At 34.9% G+C, this 26,095-nt stretch overlaps 1 protein-coding gene across 1 annotated transcript in view; it reads left to right on the top strand.

The window, feature by feature from the left end:
* The window catches only part of tpk1 (thiamin pyrophosphokinase 1), a 73,573-nt gene that overhangs the window by 8,115 nt on the left and 39,363 nt on the right, over positions 1–26,095 (top strand). Inside the window, exons 3-6 of the mRNA XM_051881788.1 lie at positions 1,568–1,642; positions 12,141–12,210; positions 22,201–22,273; positions 25,845–25,940. Coding sequence (XP_051737748.1) covers positions 1,568–1,642; positions 12,141–12,210; positions 22,201–22,273; positions 25,845–25,940 — 314 coding nt within the window. The remainder of the gene's footprint in view (positions 1–1,567; positions 1,643–12,140; positions 12,211–22,200; positions 22,274–25,844; positions 25,941–26,095) is intronic.

Genomic DNA, 26,095 nt, shown 5'->3' with positions numbered 1-26,095 from the left:
TCTCAATTCTCATGCTGTGCTTATGATCCTTCGATTCATACATATTCAATAAATTTATATTTAATTGAACTCTGTTTAGAATAAGAAATTGCGTTTCATGTCCTATTCATTCCAATTTGTGAACTAATCAAACCCAGCTTGTTTATGTGTTGAATTGCAAATTTGTTGTATCCTAATGAACAGCAAGCTCTCAGCTAATTTGGTATATGATAATTTCTGTGTATTTCAATTGATAATTCCCAGAGAAGAATATTCAAATGTGGAAAACGTCCTTGGTGCCCTAGTAAAAGTGTGTGCTGTCAAAAATGTAATTTACAGGAAGAGGACTTCTGTGACTGAAATGTGAAAAAAATGATTTTGTATAACCGTTGCAAAATACAGATGTTGTTTCTTCTTGAGTTGTCTACCTTTCGCCACTGTCAAGGGTGTTGCGATAGCTCTCATTAATTTATACAATGTTTTCGCACCTCAGGACCTTGATATTTTCCCAGTCTGTTCCGCAAGATGTGTTCTGTTCACGCCCGCATCAGGATACTTGTGATTTATTCTGAGACAGTTTTGACACATACACTTTGTACTCTACTTGTCATGTTTTCTCATCCTGTGATGTTGGTGATTCTTTTTTTAACAACTAAAAAAAACAGTGCTCTAATGCTGATGTATGTCCTTAATCCTGCCAGCATTTATCCATGTAGAGACTTCAATTGTAGTATCGTGCTGTATGGAGAAACGTTTGATTTGCTTCATGTTAGAATAACTATAATTACAAATGTGTGAGCAGCTTGGCTCTGGAATGTATCGCAATTAAATGTGTGAACCCATGCATTTTTGGATTGTTTGCAGCAGTGGGATGCTTTACAGAACACTATCTTGAAATATTAAAAACGAAAATTATAATTTTCAAAATTATAGGGTAAGCTAATTTTGTTTACTTCTATATAGTGTTTCAGACTGTATAGTCTCAGATCAGAAAGTGCCTTCAACAAAAAAGAAATAAGAAATTATATTTTACTACAAAAAAAAATGAAGTAAAAGACGAAAGATTGTTTAAGAATTTTTTTCATAATACACCTTCCCCATTTTCATTACTGTAATTTGTTTTGTTTTTTTTAAATCATTCATTTAAATATATAAATAAATACTACTATTCAAAAAATCTATGTCCTTTACTGACTATAATTGATTTTCTGCAGTATCAAGTGATTTTTTTTTTATATTTTAGGTGTTATAAAATATCTGTAAAATTAGATGAAATTGATCTGTTAATATTACACAGTTTGCTTTAAATTGCTACACATAAAGCACATCTAGCAGTTGCGAAAATGCATCAGAGTTTGTGTTTAGACAATTACCAAAGGCATTAGCCTGTATTATCACAGTTATTACTCTTTCTGTTTTCATTAGCTGCTTCTATTTAGAGCTGAATCTCACCAGATGAAGCTAAATATTACAATGTGTTTTTCTCAGTTGCACACTGTAAATGGAGGGACTGAGACTATATCATAACCACAGGATGCTGCTGAAAAATTTCTGCCCATTAATGTTGACTTTTCTGTTCTTTCACCAGGAAAACAGAGGATTTGCTTGGTTATCCTAAATCAGTCGGTGGATGAGCGGTACTTCCATGTGCTGTGGAGTAAAGGTATTGATTTTGTGATGAATATCACACATTGGGCTTTTGATTAGATGCTTGTCTGTGCTTGTCTGGTTTGCTTGTGAAGTAGAGAATGGTGACATACCTGGCGCAGAACTCTCTGGATAAGGTCAGACAGGCCTAATTGGTGATATATAGAGGCACTTTGTGCTATAAAGCCCCGTATAACCCATAATGCATTAGTCATCTTTTTGATCCCCTGCTGGATGAGGTATGATTGCATAACATTTATTTTTCTGTTTGTCTTTATAGTGCTGTGTGCTTTCAAGTACCTTCATTTGTTGATCCCAAACAATTTTCAGTTGCAGCCTGAATTATAGCTCTTGTTTTGAATTGTAGATCATGACTAGTTATAAGTTGTGTCCTGAATACTACACACTTATACTATGCACTATGTTCCCTCTTGTTGAAATTGTCAGTGTGACCCAATGTTGATATTGTTAACTATAACTATTAAAATGGTTTTCGTTAATTGACATCAATCTATATAAATATTAGATCTTAAAATAACTTGCAAAACTTAAACGTAAATTAGAAAATAAGCTGAATCACTAAAATTACTACAACTAAAACTGAAAAAATATATAAGTTAAAGCTGAATAGAAATATAAAAAAAAATAAAACACTAAATAAAAATGACAAACCTGTAACATATTTACTAAAACTTAAACTAAAATTAAAATGAAAACTGAAAATATAAAATAAAAGCTATATATACATTCAAAAAATTAATAAATTTAATGGTATATAAAAATATTAAATTAACACTGTTGTGAACACACTATTCACACTATTTATACTGTAAACTGGCATAGCATAAGTATGCAAATAGGAATGCATTTAGAGCTGTCAGTCAATTAAAAACGTAATCTAATTCATTTCATTTCATGAAATTCTAATTAATTAATCGTATTTATTAATGTATTTTTGCTGTGAAACTTCCTTAACTGAAGATTATTCATTACATCAGACATTACATTACTAAGGCAGATGACTAAATAATTGAAAAACATTTCTGAACATAAATTATTGAACAACATTTTTAACAAAGGTTTAGGGGGGCATAATTAATTGCATTAATTTTCCTATTGCACTATGTTTTCATAATTAATTGTGCATTCATTTGATTGCCCCAGTTTTTAATGAATTTTCAGGCTCTCAAGCTGTTCATCAGTAAAATAAGTCAAGAAATTGCTTTTTATTTGTTTTTCATTTGATGTAGACGATTCTCTTAAGATGGTTGGCACTTTGTTTTTATGCGGGCGAGAGTTTGTCAACTATGTTGCACTAGCTTTTTTTCCCCTTTCATAAGTTGATCTCATTTAAAAACTCTTGATCATGTAATTCCTCTGCCCTTGCATCAGAGATGCTGTGCATTTTTCATTCAGCTTTGCTCTGAAGGCAAAGCAGGTGGGTAAAGAGTGCGTTGCTGGGAGCATGGAAATCATATCCAGATGGTTTTCCTTGAGGGACCATGGCAGGGAGCTCCGCTCCTCCTCCAGTGAGCCTTAGAAGTGCAGCCCTATGGGCCTGTGGCACCAGCAGCTCCCTATAGGACTGGGTGATCAAAGACCGCTATTTGCAGATACCAACACATTTTTGGACTCTTTTCAAAACTGCCTTCAAAAGTTCACTTCTTTCTTAGTCTAGTTGTTAGTAATGAATTTAGAACTGGAAATGCTTTGTGCAGAAGTAACTTACCAGTGGATTAGTAGATGCATGCTATAGGCTTAGACTTCAGAGTAGCTGCCAAACTTAATTCGAAACTAGCGAAAACAAGGCTGTGAGGAATGGAATACAGTTTGTTCATTGTGTTGTAGTTTGTTACCTGTGTGTCCATCATTTATCCTGTTGTACTTCTGTTATTCACAGCCGTGTTTTTGTTAGCATCAAAATAAACATGACAACTACTCTGGTCTATTTCTATTTTGTACCGTTCAAAAGTTTCGAGATGGTCCTCACTGTAGATCCAGGGGGTTGAGTTGGATCTAGATTAAACTCCTCCCACTATACATATCCCTTAACCTACCCGTCTCCGCCCCCTGGATCTCGTGTGTTCTGCAGTGAGGGGTAACTGAAAGTTTTGGTTGGTAAGATTTCTTTTGATCACCGAAGCTGCATTTATTTGATCAATAATACAGTAAAAACATTAATATTTTGAAATATTATTGCAGTTTGAAATAACTGATTTCTATTTGCATATATTTTAAAATGTGATTCCTGTGAGGGCAAAGCTGAATTTTCAGCATCATTGCTCCAGTCTTCAATGTCATTTGGTGATCAAGAAACATTTATTATTATTATTATAACAGTTGTGCTGTGTAGTATTTTAGGGGAAACGGATACATTTTTTTCAGGATTCTTTGATGAATAGAATTTTTTTTAATTTATTTGTAACATTACATATTTTTTGGTTACAATGTAAATGTCTTTTCGGTCACTTTCGATGAATTTAATCTATCCTTTCTAAATAAAAGTATTAAATAAAAAAATCTTAAAAAATGAGGTTTTGAATTGTTGTGTATAGGGCTGCATGATTTATCGCGATTAAACCGCTCGCGATTTGGCAAAGGCTGCGATTATTTTATGCGCAGCTTGTCAGAGCTGTATAGCTCTGTGATCAGTAGTAAATGCTTCTCCATCTGAAAGCCAGAGGGCGCTGTTGCGCAGAAACTCCAAATATGCCCTGCGATATGACAAGTTAACACTTGTCATATCGCTGTAGCTGAATAAACAAGATTGAAACGCTTTGATTGATTAAACATGACTAATAAACACACGACTGCCTTATTCTGTGCAAGAAGCCACTTCATCTCACAGAAGGATGCTCAACCGTCGTTATGATGTGAGTTTGGAGTAAAAACATGTTATTAAATGTTGTCTTTTGTTGGACAAGATGTTAAATACTTCTCATGAAAGATGTTTGATGCGTTGCTTTTTCAAATGTACAGTATAAGCGACTCAAACTCTCAGTGCTTTCAGATGGAGTAGCATTTGGAGCCATACTTTATTGACAAGCTGCACATAAAAAAAAATCGCAGCCTTTGCGATTTCATAATCGCTCTAAGAATTTGCGTTTAAGTGATAATCACGTTTAAGTTCAATGTTATTTTTCGTATCGTGCTATAAATCGTGCAGCCCTAGTAGTGTATGTTAAGCCAGAACTTTCCCTCAGACAATTGGTACGAGATGGAAAAAATTTTTGATGCCCAACTCAAATCTGTTTAGTTTTTTTTCTGAAGAGTGAACCACAAAAAACACATGAAATCCAAAGTTTACAAACCCAATCCAAACCACATCAATCTTATTTTTAACCTTTTTTTTTTTTTCATTTATAATTTATAATTTATAATTTTCATTCACTTTTTCATCATATAGATGATATTCACTATGTAGTGAATGTAAACGAGTACGTAAATGAGTCAGCAGTTTTGGATATGAATTTGTGTGTAAAATGTCACTTATGTTGTCTCATGCACCTTATTAGTTCAGCACCATGGTAAGATGTCATGCTACTGTAGACATGAGCAGAGGCAAAACTTCCACACTTACACTCTTAGTTGCTGTACGAGAAAGTCTCTTGGCATTCTGCTGACATCATCAGTGATATTCCTCACACCTGACATTGACTACACTGTCAAAAACAAATTTCATCACTTGCAAAATGACAGTGTGGACAGTCAGTCTTAAAGTTTGAATTTGAAAACCAAACTGGATCTGTTGAAGCCTTAGTCACCTTTTGTAAGCTGTTGCTCTCCAGCCTCATGTAACACTGGTGTTTATTGAAGGAAATGCTTCAAACTTCCTGTTTTGATAAAAGCTTGGTGTGTTGAAGAATTGACAGTGCCACAGAAATCACACACTCTAGTATGCCAATTTTTTTTCTCCTGTCCAGAAACCTTTTTTCCACATATTGTGGTATGTGAAATCACTATTATTCTTCCTTCTGTACTGAAAAGTGTGAAAGGGCCTGCTTTACTTGACAGTTTGTTTTGCAACACAGCAATAGAGTTTTGGCAGAGCTCTTTTTTAATCTTTTAGAGCGTTTTGGTCAATGAACAGAGTTTTGATCACTTGATGGGCTTGATTTTGTGGTTTTAAATGATTTTATACCATATCTGTTGTAGCTTTGAGGCCGTCTATGTGCTAGTGTACTCTTAAAGACCCCCTGTGGATTAAAATCAAGTTTTTAATGGTGTTTATTAAAACATGTCTATGTGGTGTTTTTAATATGCTTTAAGACAAACCATGTGCAAATGTCAACACCATTGCTGAGTATTTTCTCCTTAAAACTGCTGTGAAAAAAAGCAGGCTCAAACCTGCGGTTTGAAATCGCCGGTGTCTGTGACACCACAAACTACCTTGTAACCAATCACTTCAACGTGATTGTGCAGTGCTTACCTCAGTAAGTTGATGTGAGTGAGTGGAGGCAGGGCTAATTTGCATATTCATTGAACCATGTATATTAAATGAGGCAAGGGTGTAGAGTTACATTCAAGCTATTTTGAAGGCATGAAGAATTTTTTTCACAGGAAAAAACATTTAAATATGTCATTTTGGCGTTTTGGTGATGATTTTAAGGGATACAATTATTGACTACGGGGGACTTTAAACATTGACATCTAGCAAATATATGCTACTGATAGCACCAATTTGGGGTCAGTAAGATTTTTTTTTTTTTAAAGAAAATATTACTTTTATTCACCAAGAATGCATTAATTGAATCAAAAGTGAAGACATTTATTATATTATATAATATTCAAATAAATGCTGTTCATTTGAACTTTCTATTCAAGTAATCTTGAAAATATGTATCACAGTTTCCACAAACATATTAAGCAGCACAAAAAACTGTTTCTTGAGCAGCAAATCAGCATATTAGAATGATTTCTGAAGGATCATGTGACACTGAAGACTGCAGTAATGATGTTGAAAATTCAGCTTTGACATCCCAGTAATAAATTACATTTTACAATATATTCAAATAGAAAAAAGTTATTCTAAATAGTAATATTTCACAATATTTTTACTGTATTTTCGATCAAATAAATGCAGCATTGGTGAGCATGAGACTTCTTTCAAAAACATTAAAAAGTCTTACCTACCCCAAACTTTTGAACAGTAATTTACACATTTAAAATTTCATTTTTCTCTTCTAGGAAAATGGAGCTAAAATATTGATGACTCATCTTGTACTCCACTGGTTTTTGTCCAATCAGATGCTCTCTAGAATGAGAAATGCCTTCTGCAACAGACAGCAAGTATCAAATAAATTATATCTGTGAAAAGGGCTATTAAAAATATATCCTGCTCAAACTTCCTATTTCAAAAGGAAATACAAAATTATAGATTTAAATTAAAAGTTTTGTACGCATTCTCTTTCTCTCAACTCTTTTGAGGATGAAGAAGGCAGCTTAAAAGGCAAACTAACCTTCCATTTTGCTCGTTGACCACTCAGCCCTCTTTGATTTACAGAGGCCACAGGCTTCACTTCACTTCCACTGCCAAAAGACATTAAATCAGCGACAGCAAAGTCTGCCTCATCAATATTTGTCCCCCATAAAACACCGACCGAGTAGCAAAAGTTCATGACAGGAAGAGGAAGCACCGCTGGTGGATTATGAAGTGTTTATTTACAAGGTTATCTGTCCTGCACCAGGGCTTCAGTGAAAGAGCATTCAGAGATGATTTACCCCCCTCCAGCATCTCCGTCCGTCGTAATGCTGCCTCACTAAAAAGTGAGAATGGTTGGTTGTTTACTTTTGGAGGCCCCACCGCAAACTCTTTTTTTTTTAGGTTCAAAATTAATTAATTTTATAGATGAAATTAATTTTGATTGTAATGACTCACTGATTCTTTGTTCATTACCTGTTTGACCGATGCCACAGATGGTGATTCTTAAATTCAAAATTTTAGGCAAAGCAGATCATATCATCTTGCAGCTGTGATTGAACCCACAGGTTAGATATTCACAGCACATTTAAAACTGAAAGCAGTTTAAGTGCCGTCGATTCTCAAGATTCATGGCCAAGGATGTTATACTATTGCCTATTGTGCTCTGCATGTGGTTAAGTCTTCATTTTATTGAAGTCTTCATATTAATATATCTGCCTGGTGTTGAAATAATGAGTCATTTGCATTCAGCCCGGAGCTTTCAAGTCTTGCTCCTAGCTGGAGTTCGCGGCTACACTGAATTACGCCCTGTTTTCCGGTTAGAGATGTTGCACGCTGTTTACTTTGATGGGATCTTTACAGAACAGCTTCTTTGATTCACCTCCCGAGACTGCATTGAAAACGCCAATGTAATCACACTATGAACAAATAATGATGTCTTTTCCAGACCAATTTAGCTGTCTGGGAACTAATGAATTACTGGCCTGGATGCATCATCATGAGGCATTATTTCAGAACTGAAGAGCAAATGATTTTGCAGTTTACTTGTGTCTTAGTAAGTATATGTTATGTGGGTCATTACAGAGAGTCGTGAACCTTGCACCATTGTAAAAAAAAAAAAAAAAAAAAAAAAAAAAAAAAAAAACATTATACATATATAATATATATATGTGTATGTATATGTATGTGTATATATATATATATATATATATATATATATGTATGTGTGTATATATATATATATATATATATATATAAATATATGTGTGTGTGTGTGTGTGTTTTATTGCTTTTCGATTAATTATTTTATCATTATCAAACTACTCTATTAATTTTAAATGGTCTTAAAGTACCCCTGTGTTGAAAATCAAGTTTTAATGTTGTTTATACTGTATGTCTATGGTGTTTTTAATATGCTTTAAGACAAACCATGTGCAAATTCAAAGTCAACACCATTGCTGAGTATTTCTGTTTAAAACTGCAGTGAACTAAAGACAATTTCAAAAACGCGGTTTGAAATCGCTGGTGTTTGTGATGTCACAAACTACCTTGTAACCAATCACGTCAACGTGCTGGCAGGCTTTAGCATATCATTAACCATGACCCGGTATATTTCTCTGTTGATATATAAAATCGGGTATTTATCAATATAGTGGGTGTATGATGTATATTACAATGTTATGATGAACTATATGCCTTTCTCCATTGACGTTCTGAGTTGTTCAAAGCGTTTCAAGGATACTGATTTTTAGAAGGCAGACTGAGATGGCGAATGGGAACATGGCTTAACACATTATTAGCTGTTTGATAACATAGTCAAGCAAAATGCTAATCATATTAATTACTGTTATGTGTCCGACATTGTAAAAAAAGCCATACCATTGTGCAGCATTTACCTCAGTAAGTTGACCGAGTTGATCTCTGAGCTCATGCGAGTGAGTGGGGGCGGGGCTAATTAGCATATTCATAGATCCGTGTGTACTAAATGCAAGGGTGTAGAGTTATATTCAAGCTATTTTAAGGTATGAAGAATTTTTTTTTCATAGGAAAATTTTTTTAAATTTGTCATTTTGGTGATCAAAGATGAGTTTTAATGTCTTAATTCATTAAATTCATTTAGAGGCTTTTATCAGCATGGATGGATGGATGATGGAAGGATAGATACCATTAATTTGCTATGATGAGATATTTTTTTTATTTAATGCAAAAAAACCTTTAACATCTTTTCAGTTTTCTTGTTGCAATAATAGAATGTTCATTTGAAGACTTTTCTCATTGATCTTTAATTGATTGACAGCCCTATTTTTGTGTAGTTAATGCCCTGCTAATTTATCAAGTGGTGCAGGAATGACGTCAGCACCCGGAAGACTAATTCGCTGCTGGTTCCTTCGAGATTTTCCTATGGAGTTTTATAATGGGTTTTTTCGATTTATGTGTAAAATAAAGCCTGTGGTAAACAGAACTTTTCTTTGATGACACACACCTGTAGCGAAAACGCAGTTATGTCCATTTTTTGAAAACGTTTTTAATAAGTAACTAGATAAGACAGCTTGGGGTGTGAGTGTGTGCAGTGTACATTTTAGAACAAAACGTCAAAGTATCATCAAGTTATGTTTACCACAGGCTTTATTTTACTTATTGAAAAATCCCATTACAAAACTCTCAGTAGCTTATGTCAGTCAGTAATTGACCATAGAATAGCCTTTAAACTGCAGATACTGCAGTACAAATGCGAGGTTGACTGAGTTATTGTAGAATGCAGTCTAATAAGACATTGTTTAGAAGTTTAGACAAGTGGGAGAACAGACAACAAGGGCAACAGAAGTGTCATTTGTATGACATCCAAAGCAAGATGACCCTTACAAGCATTCACAAAGTGTATTATCACATTTTCATGAGTGCTGTATCTTATTCAGGCATTGAAGGTGGCGTGTAAATTGAATTTGAATGTTCTTGTGTTGTTCAAGCGCTTCCACCCCCTCCTGTGTCACCAATCTCTAAAGGTGTTTAACTGTTTAAAATGTATTTCCTTGATTCCTCTCATGCTTTTATCCTGAAAGAAGTTGTTTTAACAGTATGCCCAAAGCCATTGTGTCCATTAGGATTGCTGCAGTGTCTTGCAGACGCATTCCATTATTCATGAGGCATATGATGCAATTCTCTTCCTTTGACGCTTGGCCATAAACCAACTGTGCTGACAAGATTACGCTTCGTCATGACATGATCTTTGTGACAATTCCTCACTCTCATAAGCATAACATCTGAGTGATTGTCCCAGAAAATCGTCTTTGTTTCATGCAACCGTGAAAATGTTCCCTTCCTTTTTCACGTAACTTATTTGAAAAAAAAAAAAAAAAACATAAAAGTCACCTTTGTTTGTTTATAAATGCAATACCGTTGGGTTTGTGTTGTTTTAGGATTGCAGGCTTATAACCAAGCTACTTGATAAATGGAGGAAGAAAAGTCTTCAAAGGAAGGCAGTCACTCTCAAAGCACCTGGCTTAAAATAACTAATTTATTCAGTGAAAATGTGCAGTGTTTTAAATTCCTGTTTGTTACTTCTTGCTATTGTCTAGAGAATGAATCCCACGTCTGGGTGCTTTAGTTCATCAGCTACAAAAAGTCAGAAGAGCTTCCTCTGAACTTCTGCTCATGTTAGACTTCAAAGTTGGCAGGATTAACATTTTAATGTCACTTTTAGATGGTTTTTTTTTTTTTTTTTTTTGTACATTTCCACCTGAGCATATGCTGCGACATCTTTCCAAGATTTGTTAGCCTGCACTGAATTCACAAACTAAAACTGAATCTCAGGTAACGCTTCACTTGAAGCCTGTTTATATAGTGCTTTATAAAGGTTGTCATAATACATGTTTTCATAATTTTATTAATAGTTATTGTTTTTTTACTAAAATATTTATATTTATTATATTTATGTTTAAAATATTTATTTATAAATATATTGATAATATAAATATATTAATTTATTTTTATATAATCATTTTATTAATTGCATTTTATATAAGAGATAGATAGATAGATAGATAGAGTTTATTGTATTGCATTATACATTTATATATAGGCCTACAATGAAAATCAGATTAAGTCTTATATTACAAAACTTTTAAATATTTTTCATGTTTATTTATTTGTTTAAATATATTGATAATAAATATAAATATATTAATAATATATTTTATGTATTATTAATTCTATTAATTGCATTTAATATTATATATTATAATACTAAATCTTTAATGTATTGCAAAATATAAATATATATGCTTTATGAATATGCTTTATGCACATTTTATGTGGTATATCTTCATAATTTTAAGCTATTTATTTATTTATTTATTTATTTATTTATTTGTATGTAATAAATATACCAATTATGTTTTTATATATTTATTATATTGTATTTAAATTATAATTTATAATATAAATATAAAAAATTATTTTTTTATAATTATATATATATATATATATATATATATATATATATATAGTTTATTGTATTGCATTATACATTTATATATAGGCCTACAATGAAAATCAGATTAAGTCTTATAATACAGAACTTTTAAATATTTTTCATGTTTATTTATACACATTTTCATAACAAAGGTAATATATAAAGACATCAATATATGACATATGATGTATTACACAGATCAAGATTTATTATGTAGATTTGGCTGTCACATCCCTTGTCAAAATCAGTGGCATGTTTAACTGGATTTAGCTTCCCACTGGCCTTACCTTGAAAATGACAAGTCTCACCATGCTTATCAGAATCGATGATGATCCTGACAGGACAGACTGACCTTCATCCTGAAATGATTAGTGCTTTCGCGAAAGGCACAAGGGAGCCATTACTGTCAGCCTGGCCATGATCTAGAATAATCTATTTGTTTTCATTTCAGCATGTCAGCAGTTACCGAGATGGGCTCTGAAATGGCTTCAAACGTATAGCCATATAATGTGATTTCAATGATATTTATCTCTTCACTCATTTTTGCTTCGAGATCTGAGTTGTAATGAAGCCGATCAAGGATTCATCTAAGCACCTCCTGTTTCTTTTTTGCCGTTTCAGCCAAGATCCGGGCATGTGCTGACGGAGGTGCCAATCATCTGTACCGGCTCACAGAGGGTCGCCGTGAGAGGTGAGAACCTATTTTGGCTCCCATCACTATTGACTCGGAGGGCAGAGATGGATCTGGTGATGTCAAGGTTTTGGTGTCATTGCACATGTTCATTCTCAGAACTGCTGGACTTGTAGGAGGCCTCAGGAGTATCCTGCTTGCCAGAGTGCTTTCAAAGGACTTAACTCCTAATCCATCACCTTTTGTCAGTGGCTGACAGGCCAGATTCATCTCCAGGCCTCCAAATTGGGTTCTTCTCTCCTCTCCTGAGCGGTTTTCAATTGTTTTCTTTTGGGTCCACTTCTCATCCTACCACCTAAAAATAAAGCTGAATATCAGACTCTCCAAGCACAGAAATCACAACTGAGTGATGGGACTTAACACATACTGGAGCATTTGTTTATTTAAAGGGATAGTTAGTCCAAAAATTAAAATTCTGTCATTACTTACTCACCCTCCAAACTCCTATGTTGTTATTTTGGCACTTTGAAAAAGAATGTTTAGTTGTCAAGCTCCAAAAAGAACAAAAAAACACTATAAAAGAATAAAAGGCATTGACTAGTTATATAGTGTATGAGTCGTATGGACTATTTTGGTACCTTTGGTGTCTTTACATTTGGAAAGATTATGAATTTTGAGACAATTTTTGTCTTTTGTTAAAGGAACATCCAAGTTCAGTACAAGTTAAAGGGTTAGTTCACCCAAAAATGAAAATGATCCCATAATTTACTCAACCTCAAGCCATCCTAGGTATATATGACTTTCTTCTTTCAGTCAAACACATTGGGAGTTATATTAAAAAATATTCTGGCTCCTCCAAGCTTTATAATGGGAGTAAATAGTACAACCGATATTTTGAAGCCCAAAAAAGCACATCCATCCATCATAAAAGTAATCCATACGGCTCCAGAGTGTTAATAAAGACCTTCTGAAGCGAAGGATGCGGTTTTGTAAGAAAAATATATATATTTTTTTTTTTTTTCATTTTTGGGTGAACTAACCATTTAAGCTTAATCAACAGCATTTGTGGTTTAATGTAAATTACAGCAAAAAGTAATTTAGACTTTCCCCCTGTTTAATTTGCAAAAAGCAAAAAAAATAAAGTGAGGAATTTACTGTATGAGGCTGATTTTGGGAGATTAAAAAGCAGAAATGTGAAGGTTATAATTTAATTAAAGCACACTACATTAACTATTTGTTAAAGCTTGTGTATTATGTTAGCTATAAAGTAGTTTTTGTATTTTTTAAGGTAATTTTAGGGTTTTAGTGTTATGGTGTAATGGCAATGAACTTGTACAATTGGATTCACACAGAAAATGTTAGTAAGCAATGCACTAAAATCATGTTAATGCGCATATTGTTTATGTATACTTTTGAAACAGTGAGTATTTTAATGTTTACGGGCTGGCCCTGTTCACTTCCATTTTAAGTGCTTTTTATGTAACCCAGATTTGTGCGTTTTTTAAAGGATAGGAGAGACAAGTGTTGTCGATAGAGCTTAATTAAAGTTAGCAGCATGAAACAAAAGAAAATAGTAAATTCTGAATCTTGAATCAGATTGAATTGATTCGGATTAACACATTTTTTTTTTTTTTTTTTTACGTAAAAATAGCCACTGTCTTTTTACGGCATCACAATGATTGTTAAAATCTTTTAATTACTGAAAACAAGCAACATGACAAGTGCACTTCTTTAAATCTGAAATTGATAAACATGATATTGTTTTTAAGAAGCTGGAGCCAGTAAAATTATTCAAATAAGATTGAAAACACAGCAAATGAGAAAATAATATAGACATATATTAAGCCACATACAATAAACTGAGCTGCTGCTTCAAAACAGCTGGTTTATTGTGATGGCAGGCATATTTAAGAGAGTTAGAATGTCTTCGTAGGGAGCTAATGATCCATTCAGCGCACTGCCAGTAAAGTATGTTTCGACTGCGATCGTCAGAAGCTTGTTGTTTTGAGCTTATCAGTTTGCAGCAGCACTGCCAAAGACACCTCAAAGGACGTTCCAAAAAATAAACAATATCTTTTGAATGCACACATACAGCAGGCCCTGTTCCATGTCACATCCATCAATTCTCTTGTACCTGTCATTGCTTTACTCCGTATGCTTTTGTTGTCATCTGTAGATTTTATTCAGAGCTGCCAGAACGGAGTATAGAAGCCTTCTCCAGACAGTTAGCCATATGCGGTGTCATTAGGGAATATCTACTTGCTGGAAATTAATTGGGTCTGAGCAACAAGCAAAATATTCCATATTTGGAGATGAATATCATCAACAGACGCAGTGCTTTTTTAGTTCTCCTTTGATGAAATTAAGGAATTAACATTTTTGAAGGAATTAAAGGGATAGTTTTTCCAAAAATGATACTTCTGTAATGTACTTACCCTCATGTAATTCCATACCAGTATACATAATTTAGGTCTTTTCAATTATTTGTTTGATTCATTTCAAAACTGATCTGAATAATTAAAAATCTTTTCAATGAATTGGTTGATTCACTTCACAAAGTAACTGTGAATAAATCAGATCTTCAAGTGAATCAAGTGAATCAGTTGATCCAGTTCGTAAAATCAGTCTGGGGTGCGTTTCCTGAAAGCATTGTTAGCCAACTATGGTCGTAAGTCCCATTGAACTCTATTGGTAATGACGGAACTTGCGACCATAGTTCGCTTTGGGAAACACACCCTTGAATGATTCAGATCTTTGTAATGAATCAGTTGACCCAGTGCACAAACTGATCTTAATAATTCAAATAATTGGTTCATTCAGTTTGAAAAATTGGTCTGAATGATTCAGATTTTTTAAATGAATTGGTTGATTCAGTTCACAAAACTGATTTGAATAATTATTTTTTTCTTTTAATGAATTGATTGATTCGGTTCATAAAATCATTTTAAATTAATCAGATCTTCAAGTAAATCAGTTGATCCAGTTCATAAAACCAGTCTAAATGATTCAGATATTTGTAATGAATCAGTTGGTCCAGTTCACAAAATTGATCTTAAAGGAACACTCCACTTTTTTTGAAAATAGGCTCATTTTCCAGCTCCCCTAGAGTTAAACAGTTGAGTTTTACCGTTTTCGAATCCATTCAGCCGATCTCCGGGTCTGGCGGTACCACTTTTAGCATAGCTTAGCATAGTTCATTGGCGCTGCGTAATATCATTGCGCCTGCTGCACCCATGTTACGGCAGCAAAGTTCCTTGATTATTACGCCGGAATGAGAGTATAGTTCCTAGCCATATCGGCCTAGAAAATGGCAACTTTTAATTTTCCTTCGGTCTTAGTACACAATGTAACTACAGAAGAGTCAAGTTTTAAATAGGAAAAATATTGAAACTCTTTGGTCATTTTTTAACGAGATGCTAACGGTCTAATCAGATTCAATGAACTATGCTAAGCTATGCTAAAAGTGGTACCGCCAGACCCGGAGATCGGCTGAATGGATTCGAAAACGGTAAAACTCAACTGTTTAACTCTAGGGGAGTTGGAAAATGAGCCTATTTTCAAAAAAAGTGGAGTGTTCCTTTAATAATTCAAAATTGGTTAATTCAGTTTGAAAAAAATGGTCTGAATGATTCCAGTATTTTCAATGCATTGGTTGATTCAGTTCACAAAAATGGTCTGAAAGATTCAGATCTTTGCAATGAATTGGTTTATTCGATTCACAAATCTAATCTGAATGATTCAGATCTTTGTAATGAATCAGTTGATCCAGTTCATAAAACTGGTTTGAATAATTCAAATCTTTTCGATTAATTCAGTTCACAAAAATGGTCTAAATGATTCAGATCTTTTAAATAAATGTTTTGTTTCAGTTCACAAAACCAGCCTGAATCATTCAGATCTCTTTAGTCAATTGGTTAATCCAGTTCACAAAACCAGCCAATGATTTAGTTCAACTCACTTGCCAGTGATCCCAGCTTATTGAGGATAGGATCATCAATTAATAAAAACTTAAATTGTGGTCTAACAAAGAGCTATCGTATAGCCTTCATTATGTTGAAAAGTTATGAGGGTGCATAAATAATGAAGTGAACTATCCCTTTAATTGAAAATTGCAGAGTTGACCAAAACCTACAGTGTGTAACTAATGATACTTGCAAATCGGTCTGCACATTGTGGTATCTTGTTGTTTTATACTTATTTGTGGGCAAAAGCTGATTGGTTTAGACCAGCGATCATTCCCAGAAGTCTTTTTGATGCAGGACCAGAACACATTTCATATGTCTGGCAGACCTCTGGCCTTGCCTAATTACATGCATCCACAGTGATTATTCATTTTTAATCTCCCTGTGCAAACAGGAGCTGACAGGGAGGGAAATCTTCAGAGGAGCTGGTGCCCAGATCAAGACATATCCTGTTATTATCTCACAGTGCCTTAAATGTAATTACTGCATTGACCTTTCCTGGTACATTTTGATTAGTTTAGAAAGCTCAGCTTTATTTGAACTGAAACAGTGAACACGCTATTGCTTGGAGATCATGAAACATACTATGGTTTATTCTGCCATTTGCAGATGATATTGGCCATTATTATGGAACAGGTTTCTAGTCCCAGACTGGCTGGATTATCAACAGTAATTGCTTTCTGGGTAATCTTCCAATGTTCAGATGTCTTATTAGCTGTTAGATTGGTATATTAATACATTTCTCCTAAAACCGCTACTGTTTTTATGTTTAGCTCAGAGACAGACAAGTTTAATTGCTATGGTACTATTTTCAGTAGTACATGATAGTAAATGATAAATGATTTATTTTTTTCCCAAATATAAATAATCAGCATATTTACTTTCAAAACTTTTTTTTTTAAAGATTTTTATTATAAAAATTATATAAACATATTATTTATATTATATATTTGTGTTTTTCTGAAAGAAATTAATACTTTTATTCAGCAAGAAAGCATTAAATTGATCAAAAGTGACATTAAAGATATATTTACATTCGTACAAAAGCTGTTCTTATGAACATTCTGTTCATTAATGAATCCTAAAAATGTATCACATTGCCCAAATAATATTAAGCAGCACAACTATTTTCAACATTGATAATAAGAAGAAATTAAGCACCAAATCACCATGTTAGAATGATTTCTGAAGGATCATGTGACACTGAAGACTGATGCTGAAAATTCAGCTTTGCCACCACAGGAATAAATGACATTTTAAAATATATTCAAACAGAAAACTGTTATTTTAAATTATGATAATATTTCACAATATTTCTGTTTGTAATGTATTTTTAATTAAATAAATGCAGCCTGGTTGAGAATAAAAGATGATTCTCACCCATAAAACATTAGAAAAACCGCAAACTTTTTATCTGTATATTTCTGTAACGAGTTCTATATTTCTTGTAATATTTTATAACATTTTATTTTCCTCTTATAGCCCATTTATAATGTTAGTATTGTGATTTAGCACTACAGGACTATTTTCTCTTACAATTAAATGGTCTTTTTTTTTTTTTTTTTTTTTTTTTTTTTTACTTCTATATGTAAATTACTGCTGTTATGATTGGCTAGCCTGTCCACATGTGAAAGTAATAATGCTTACTAAAAAAGTTTCAAAAACCACTACTGTGACTATGCATAATATAAAGCAGGGAAGTTCAGTATGCTTATTCTTGACACGGTGTACGTCATCTACGGATGCACAGTAATGTACAGTACTTCAGCTCGGTACTTGTTGTGCGGCTGTAGTTATTCAAAAGTACTTGTGTGACCTTTGCTGATTATGAAGGAGTCGAAAATGAACTCTGAGGCATAATCAAAAGCTGATCGTCTGTTCAGATGATCCACTCAGGAGGGGCGACTTTATGATTCGACCAGACTGCCTGTAATGAAGCAACAGCTGAAGAGGTCTCTTGAGGGGTCCTCTGAGGGGTGTGTGAAACTGCCAGGCATAAAGCAGGCGATCTGTTATTTAAGTCCTGAGTGGGCTTATTGACGTAAAAAATAGAGCGAAATTTGTGCTGCGCGAAATGAAGCCAATACGAAGCTCCCCTGTTGATGAACAGTCACATCGCTTATTAGCAAAGAGAGGCTGCATCAAAATACAAGACGTTTAAGGATTTGCATGTAGTTTTGTTCTTGAATATCACTTGGGAGCCCAATTTTCAGTTTTTTTTCTTGAATGTCACTTGGGAGCCTGATTTTCACCTCCCCACATCCTCATTGATGTTATTTTAGAGTGCATAACAAGGAAAAAACAAGGAAGCCAGCGCAATAACTGTGATCTCGTCTGTCTGTCTTGCCTCTTTGGGCTGTGACAAAATGAATGAAGCATCTGATGTGACAGAGTGTCTGATCTCAGGTTCTCCCATTGGCGTTGGTCTTGACCTTCTGGAATTACTTCAATTCTTAATTCTAATTTTCTCTGTGCCGGTCCAAATCGAGTTCTTTTCCAACGAGGTATAGTCCCTGCGTTACGATTAACTTTAAGTGACACTTTAATTTGAATGTAAAAGAGGTGTATTTTGCCTCCAATTTGAGCTCTGCGGTGGGAAGAGCTGTTTTGCTGATAAAATGTCAAAAGGAAAGGTTTCATTTAGCTTCACCTTAATGTGGCCGCAGAACTGTCACTACTGAGGGTTATTTATGGTTTCCTGTTTAACGGAGAGTCTGTTGGAGCGCAGACAACAGGAAACTTTAAAACTGTTCATTGCTTTGAATTGCTTTTTCTCGCACATTGAACCCTGGATCAAAGCCAGGAGTGTTCTAAATGATCCAACTTTTTTAGCAGAAAGATTAATACGGGCTTATATTACAATTAGTAGGTGCACAAATTATAACTATGTTGAATCTTAACATGATGTAATATGCTTGATCACTTTAGATTTACATTTAATGGTTCCATTAAAGGTTTTCACATTTTTTTCACCATTATGGACAGAATGTTCTATTAAAATAGTCTGCCAGAGTTTCCTGAACTACTTAATGACGATGTAACAGTGCTACTGAATCTACAACGCAAAGTAGATGCGTGATCAGTGTAGTCTAATAATAAATGACTCTTATTATCCCGTTCTTTTTAGTGAATAAAAAACATAGTGTGTAGTGTACTCCAATTCACTAACAAATATATCTAATGATCCTGTTCTTTTCAGTGATTCAAAAACATACCGCACAGCTAGTGTAGTCTGATTTTCAAACTAATGGCTCTAATGAGCCAGTTTGTTTTAGTGAACCAAACACATGCAGTGTATGCTGTGTAGTCCAAATCCTGAACGAATGACTCTTGTGAGTAATTTTTTTAGTGAATCAAACAGATACAGTGCAACCAGTGTTCTGATTCTGAATGAATGATTCTATTGAATCAGTTCTTTTTAATGAATCAAACACATACAGCACAACAATTGTAGTCCAACTCTAAGAAAAATGACTCTTGTGAGTGTTTAGTTTTTTAGTGAATCAAACAGATACAGTACAACCAATTTTCTGATCTTTGAATGAATGATTCAATTGAATCAGTTCTTTTTAGTGAATCAAACACATACACTTGCCCGGCCAAAAAAAAAAGAATTTTGGATTTTAAAAGGCAAATACTTAAGAGTCTATGAATGGATCATTATTACATTAATTATTATGTTTCTAGCATGTTGTATGTTTGGCTACGGTTCTGTTAACTCTAAAAGATGGAGTGTGTAGCTTTTCACTTCTTAAGCCCAGAACACACCAAGCCGACGGTCGGCCGTCGGGCAGTTTTTGTGCATCGGCCAACTAAGTTTTCTTAGTGTGTTCCACACCGTCGGCTGAAGTTGGTCCTCGTTGGCTTTTTTCCGGCCGATTCAACACGTTGAATCGGCGTCGGGCCGTCGGAGAAAGAGAGAACTCTGATTGGCTGTTCAGTATAGCAAACGAGTCAGTTCACGAGAATATAAGCAAAAGTTATGAAAGCAAGCAAATAAGTCATGACGGCACAGACAGAAGGTTGTTCTAATTTTACGTCATCTTACCTGAGCACTCGAATGCACGAATATTGTCATAATAACATGAGCGGAGTGGAATAAAGAACGTGATCAGCATGATTGATATTCAAAACGGTAAGCAAGCGCTGCTTTCTTTGTGGTTTGTATACATGCAGTCTAGTTTCGCTTTCCCTTTTTGAATGACAAATATAGACAAATATATCTGCTTAAATAGACAGTTATCTCCTTTATACGCAGGCGCAGAACGCGTGTGCTAGTTGACAGTCAGATGAAGTTCTTTCCGTGTGTTCAAGCACATATTTTTTCCCCGACGCAGCCAACGTGAGGCGACAACACCGTTGGCTTTTGTTGCCGCTAGTTCTTTGACGTTGGGTTGGTGTGTCGCGGCCTTTAAACAACCATAGGACGACGTATCATGGCCATATTCCAGGATGACAATGGCAAGATTTATCAGGCTCAAATTGTGAAAGAATGTTTGGGAGGGAGCATGAAGAATCATTTTTACACATGAATTGCCACCTCCTGACCTTTGCTTAATTGAAAGTTTTTGTGATGTGCTGGAGTAGACTTTAAACAGTGCTCACCTCTTGCATAGCTAATACAAGATTTTGACCAAATATTGATGCACCTCTTGATGGAAATAACATCATAACATTTATTTCCATCAAGAAGTGCGTCAATTTTTGGTCAAGATCTGGTATTGACAATGTAAGAGGTGAGCACTGTTTAAAGTCTACTCCAGCACATCCCAAAGACTTACAATGAGGTTAAAGTCAGGACTTAGAGGTGCCAATTCATGTGTGAAAATGATTCTTCATGCTCTCTGAACCATTCTTTCACAACTTTAACCCTAAAGAATCTTGGCAATATCATCCTGGAATATGGCCATGATGTGTTCCTACATGGTTAAGAAATGAAGAGCTACACACTCTATCTGTTAGGGTTAAAAAAAAAATAAAAAAAAAAAAACATTGCCAAATATGTAACATGCTAGAAACATAATAATCACTGTAATAATGATCCAATCATAGACTCTTAAGTATTAGCCTATTAAAATCCAAACAGCAACTTTTTTTTTTTTTTTTTGGCCAGGCAGTGTAAATCTTGGAAATCAGTTTCATTATTGACTAGTTGTTCATGACATTTAGTTAAAGATGCACATTATAGTTTTTGTCAGTGACATTATAAAATGTTTGTTTAGTATTGTTGTTTAATATATAGTTTAGTCCAAGAATTGGATTCCATTTATGCTGCCTCTTTAAAAAGTCATTAAAAACAGAATTCAATTTCTTATTTTCCAATTACTAAAAGGACTAAATGAATAATTAATTTCATAAAATATGAGCAGTAGTAATAGTGATGATTGTCTTAAGCAAGCTTAATGTCAATTTCGTGTCATTGGACTGGCTTTGTTCCTCACACATGTTTTTAACACAGCCGGTGTTCTCCTCATCAGGCTTCAGATTCAGCCGTGAGATGAAGATAGTGCTCCTGTAATCCGCTGCAGTGTTATTCTTAAACCAGCTCGGCAGTGCATCTCTGCTCATTCAGCGGCTACATGCACCGCCCGGCGGACCGTGAAATCGTAACATCGAGTCTTTATGCTTTAATGTCTACCGATACCCACGCTGCCTTTCTTCTCTCAGGGAATAAAACGAAAGAAGCCTCGACATGAATCTGCCTTTCTCAAAATGAATACTCTGCCCATCTGAGCGAAGAAAATCTTGTCATTGCCTCCATATATATCGTAAATCTATGTTACAAAAGTTTGGGGTGAGGTATACGGCAACGGCGCAATGTGCATCAATTCTCTCAACCCCTCACTGTGTCAAGAGGCTGTCTGTGTCGCTTTTGTCATGTCTGGGGACAGATAGTGCTGTGACTGGCAGGCGTTGAATGGCTCTAGTGGGGTCCTGTCACTGAAGCTTTCCATGGCCCGTGTCAGAGACGCACCTTCATTTCACATGAATAAAGGATCCGATGGCTGCACAAATTGTGCCTTTTTACCCATCACCCTCTTCTCCCACTCTCACTCACATCAGTTTCTCTCTCTTTCTTCCCATGAAGTTTTCTCCCAGACTACATAAATGGAGACTTTGATTCGATCCTGCCAGAGGTCAAGGCATTTTACACAGAAAAGGTAAGCCTACTCTCTCTGGGACTCTTTTGTGGTGATGTCTCTTTTACTTTCTTTTTATGTTTGCACATTCTTAATTTTTTCACTCATTCTTGCTATCTCTCTGTTATTTTGGGGTTTATTCCTTTATCAACATTACTATAGTTACAGTTAAAGATGGTGGCATGACCCAAAATGATTTCAAGGTATTCTAGCAACATTATGGTTGCTAAAATGCTCAATGCAGTAATACAAATTTACTATATGATTAACCATATGACTGAGCATAATTATACAATACTTCCCATATAGATGTTAGTATTAAATATTGTTCGGGTCAAACTTTGGACACCCAGGAGGACTTTTTTTTTTTTTTTTTTTTTTTTTTGAAAAAGAATACAAATTTAGGCTTAAGTGTTTTAGGGCTATCAAAGTTAATATGATGAATTTATATATTAAATAATAAATATAAATAATTATGAAAATGATATATAATTCTTAAAACATTTTAAAATATATATATGATTACTTTTTTATTCTGCTGTCTTTAAGACTGGTTGAAAATCATGAAATTAGTTGTGATTCGTTCACAATTTCTCCAAATATTTCCAGAAATTTCTTTACTAATTTGCTTCAACTTCAGACAATAAGGTGATAATGAGAATAAGGTGATTCTTTAATTTTGGAAGCATATTGTCTTTTAATTTCACACACTTCATGTAGTATAATTGAGTATTGTACATAGTACAAAGTATTTGTACATTAAAATGTATAGCATCATATTTGGGTGTCCTTGACATAAAAAATTTGAAAACCACTGGCATATATCCATTAATTCTCCAAACCGCTTGTCCTGATATAAAAATATGTTAAATAGTAATGTAAGCTCATAGACGGAGCATGTGTAAGGCTAGGCAAGGCTTGGCCACAGGTCAAAAATTAACGGGGGCTTGGGGAAAAAAATGCACCTGTACATTTAAACTAAATCTAGTAATAAAGTGAAAATGAAATGAAAAGTGTCGATTGCAGCATTGAATATAGATCTGCTCATGTTGCATTATACTTTTTCCATGTTTTACAGCGTTGCGCACTATAACCAATCACAAACGATTCTGTTGAGCTGAAAGTTGCAATGGCCAATCGGAGAGTTCAGATTAGTCAGCGCTGAAACGCTGGAGTTTTGTTTAGTGCGCGAGCTGAACTCGGAAATCTGACTGAATTCTGCGCTCTCGCGAATACTCTGTCTCATCATAAACTGATAAACAAATAGATTTGGTGATTGTGCTCTTGAGATGAGCGTCGAAACTTATATTAATAGGTATTTTTGCAGCGTTGAGCAATATAGCAAATCACAGACGTATCTGATGATTTCTTGAACGCATTGGCCAATCAGACGTGTTTAAGTTAGAATCCCCTCACCACTCAAAACGCTGGTGTTTTTGTCCAGTGCTGAGATCTGCACACTCAAATCCTCTCATTTTAATTTAACTTGTAACAGAAGAGTAGATATTATGTAGGCTAAATAAGATAAGATTCACTGACAGTCAGCTTAATCAATTAGCAGAACTTTGTGAGATTGCGATGAATTAAGATGAGCGACAGCTTAGTGATTATAAAGGGAGCGCTTTTATGGCGATTATATAATTCATTCAGAATTTGAAGAAAATGTATGTTTAGCTGCATTAGGTAAGGCAATGGTTAGGCTGTTTATTTTTCGAACTGGCTGCCATGCCAAATCACGCATGCAGTATGCTTGCCTGTTCAAATTATAGTGGTTTGTGAACATAACCACTTTAATAACAAGAGCGTTTATGCTGGGATCTGTAGGTTGCTGATAGGCGACACGTAACTATTTTATGACATTCTATTTAAATGTGTTTTTATGAAGGAATCGCATCTAGCCTTACTCTAGAGTTGGTTCACCCTCTGCCTATGTGTAAGCTCTTTTGCAATATTATTTATCTGGCACACAAACTTGGGCTGACAGCACTTTCTGATTGAGATTCATATTTTGTCCTTTCCAGCCATGTCCCCCGGCCACTCACTTCCTCAAGTCATGTAGATTTCACAGATTCACACCACTGACTTCCTGTCATTCTGGAAAGGTGCAGTGTGGTGTGGTATCAGTCTAGTGGCTAAAGCTCTTAACAAAGCTGGTGAACCTGTGAAGTGAAGTGTTACAGAGAGGCCTCCACTGTGCCCTTGAGCAAAGCACTTAACTGCACTCTTCTCCTGTGGGTCTGTCTATGAAATTAGTGTTCTGTACATCAGTTTGAATGAAAACCATCTGCTAAGTAATGAGTACCAGAGGTTATTTGCATTGTTATAATCCTGCATACATGCATTTTTATGTAATTCCTAAGCCGGTGTATGCAGCTTTTGGGGGAACCAAAGTTTGACAGACCATGACGCCTGAATTTAAATGGGTTTGAAAAGGAATAAAAACCAGAGTGATGCTCTGTGGAGGATAAAGGAAAGATCAAGCCGCAACAGAAACAAGCTTCTCGACTGACGTTTAGATGCGGGATTTTGCGGTACCTGCTGCGATTGAGAAGTCACCTGCGACGGCCATGTGTATGCAGCCGTTCGAGGGAACTGAGACTGGAAACGAGCAACGTTCACCTCTGCCCTTCCTGACACTCAAAGTATTCCCACAGCAAGAGATCCCATTTACAAAACACAAAGTGCGATCAGACAAAGAGGTGCTTGTTTGGAGAAGGCAGTCTGTACTAGTGTATCAACTCTAAAGTTTCTAAACATTTTTTCCAATCAGAGAGGCTGGTGTTTTCCCCTTTAACCCCTTTTTTATAAAAAAAAAAAAACCCCAACGCTATCTCACGACCAATTCGTACATATTTTACGAGGTGGCTAATTTGTATGAATTCAAACGACGTCACTCGTACAAATTTTGTCTAAACCCCAGTGATGGGTAGGTTTAGGGGCGGGGTTAGGGGTAGGTCATTCGTACGAATTCATACGAACTCGTAAAATACATACGATTTTGCAAAAAACAAATGAATTTGTATAAGTGAGGTCGTACGAATTGGAAAAATACTTGATCTAATTTTGTTGGTCGCATCAAATTCTGAAATATTTAAATATTTTGTAGTGCTTGTCAACAGTGTAAAAGATTTAATAGGAGTAACTTCACTAAACTTTTTTTACACAGTATTTCAGCCCAAACATGCATTTTTTTTTAATCACAAACATCCTTCTATAATATTTTACGAGGTAATAAATGTGCAGAGAGTATGTAAATAATGTTACCATGATTTTTTTTCCCTCCTGTCGATGTAAATTAGGCTCATTACAGATTGTGCCATATTAACAGGGCTATTTGCATGCCGCAATTAACATTACGCTTATTACCATTTACTGCATTCCTTGATTTGCATAAATCCTTTGCCGAATATGGTGCTTAACACATAACTAGACTGTGTGCAAATAAAATGTGCAAAAATAGTGAAAAAAGGTATTGACTAATTGGTGTACCAATTACGATATTCATACTTGGACATGCATAAACACTTTTACCAAAAAAAAAACACATACTGACTTTTACTTATTATTACCAATTTTACTTATTTTGCTCCAGAACTGCAAGATAATGGAAACGCCGGACCAAGATCTGACAGACTTCACTAAGTGCTTGGCCATTATGGTGGAGGAGATCAAAGCACAGAAATTGCAGGTTGGACTCTCCTCAGCTTCATCTCTCTGTGTCAGTCTGTCTGGATGTTTCTCTCTTATGCTCCAGACCCGCTCCCCAACTTCTTCACCCCGTTTCACCTCGAATTAACGTCCATCTCAGGTGATCAGACCACAAGTGGTCATTCTTTTCTGTGC

Source organism: Ctenopharyngodon idella, chromosome 23 (genome assembly GCF_019924925.1).
Source record: "Ctenopharyngodon idella isolate HZGC_01 chromosome 23, HZGC01, whole genome shotgun sequence".
Taxonomy (NCBI): Eukaryota; Metazoa; Chordata; class Actinopteri; order Cypriniformes; family Xenocyprididae; genus Ctenopharyngodon; species Ctenopharyngodon idella.
This window is presented reverse-complemented; position numbering and strand designations above follow the sequence as displayed.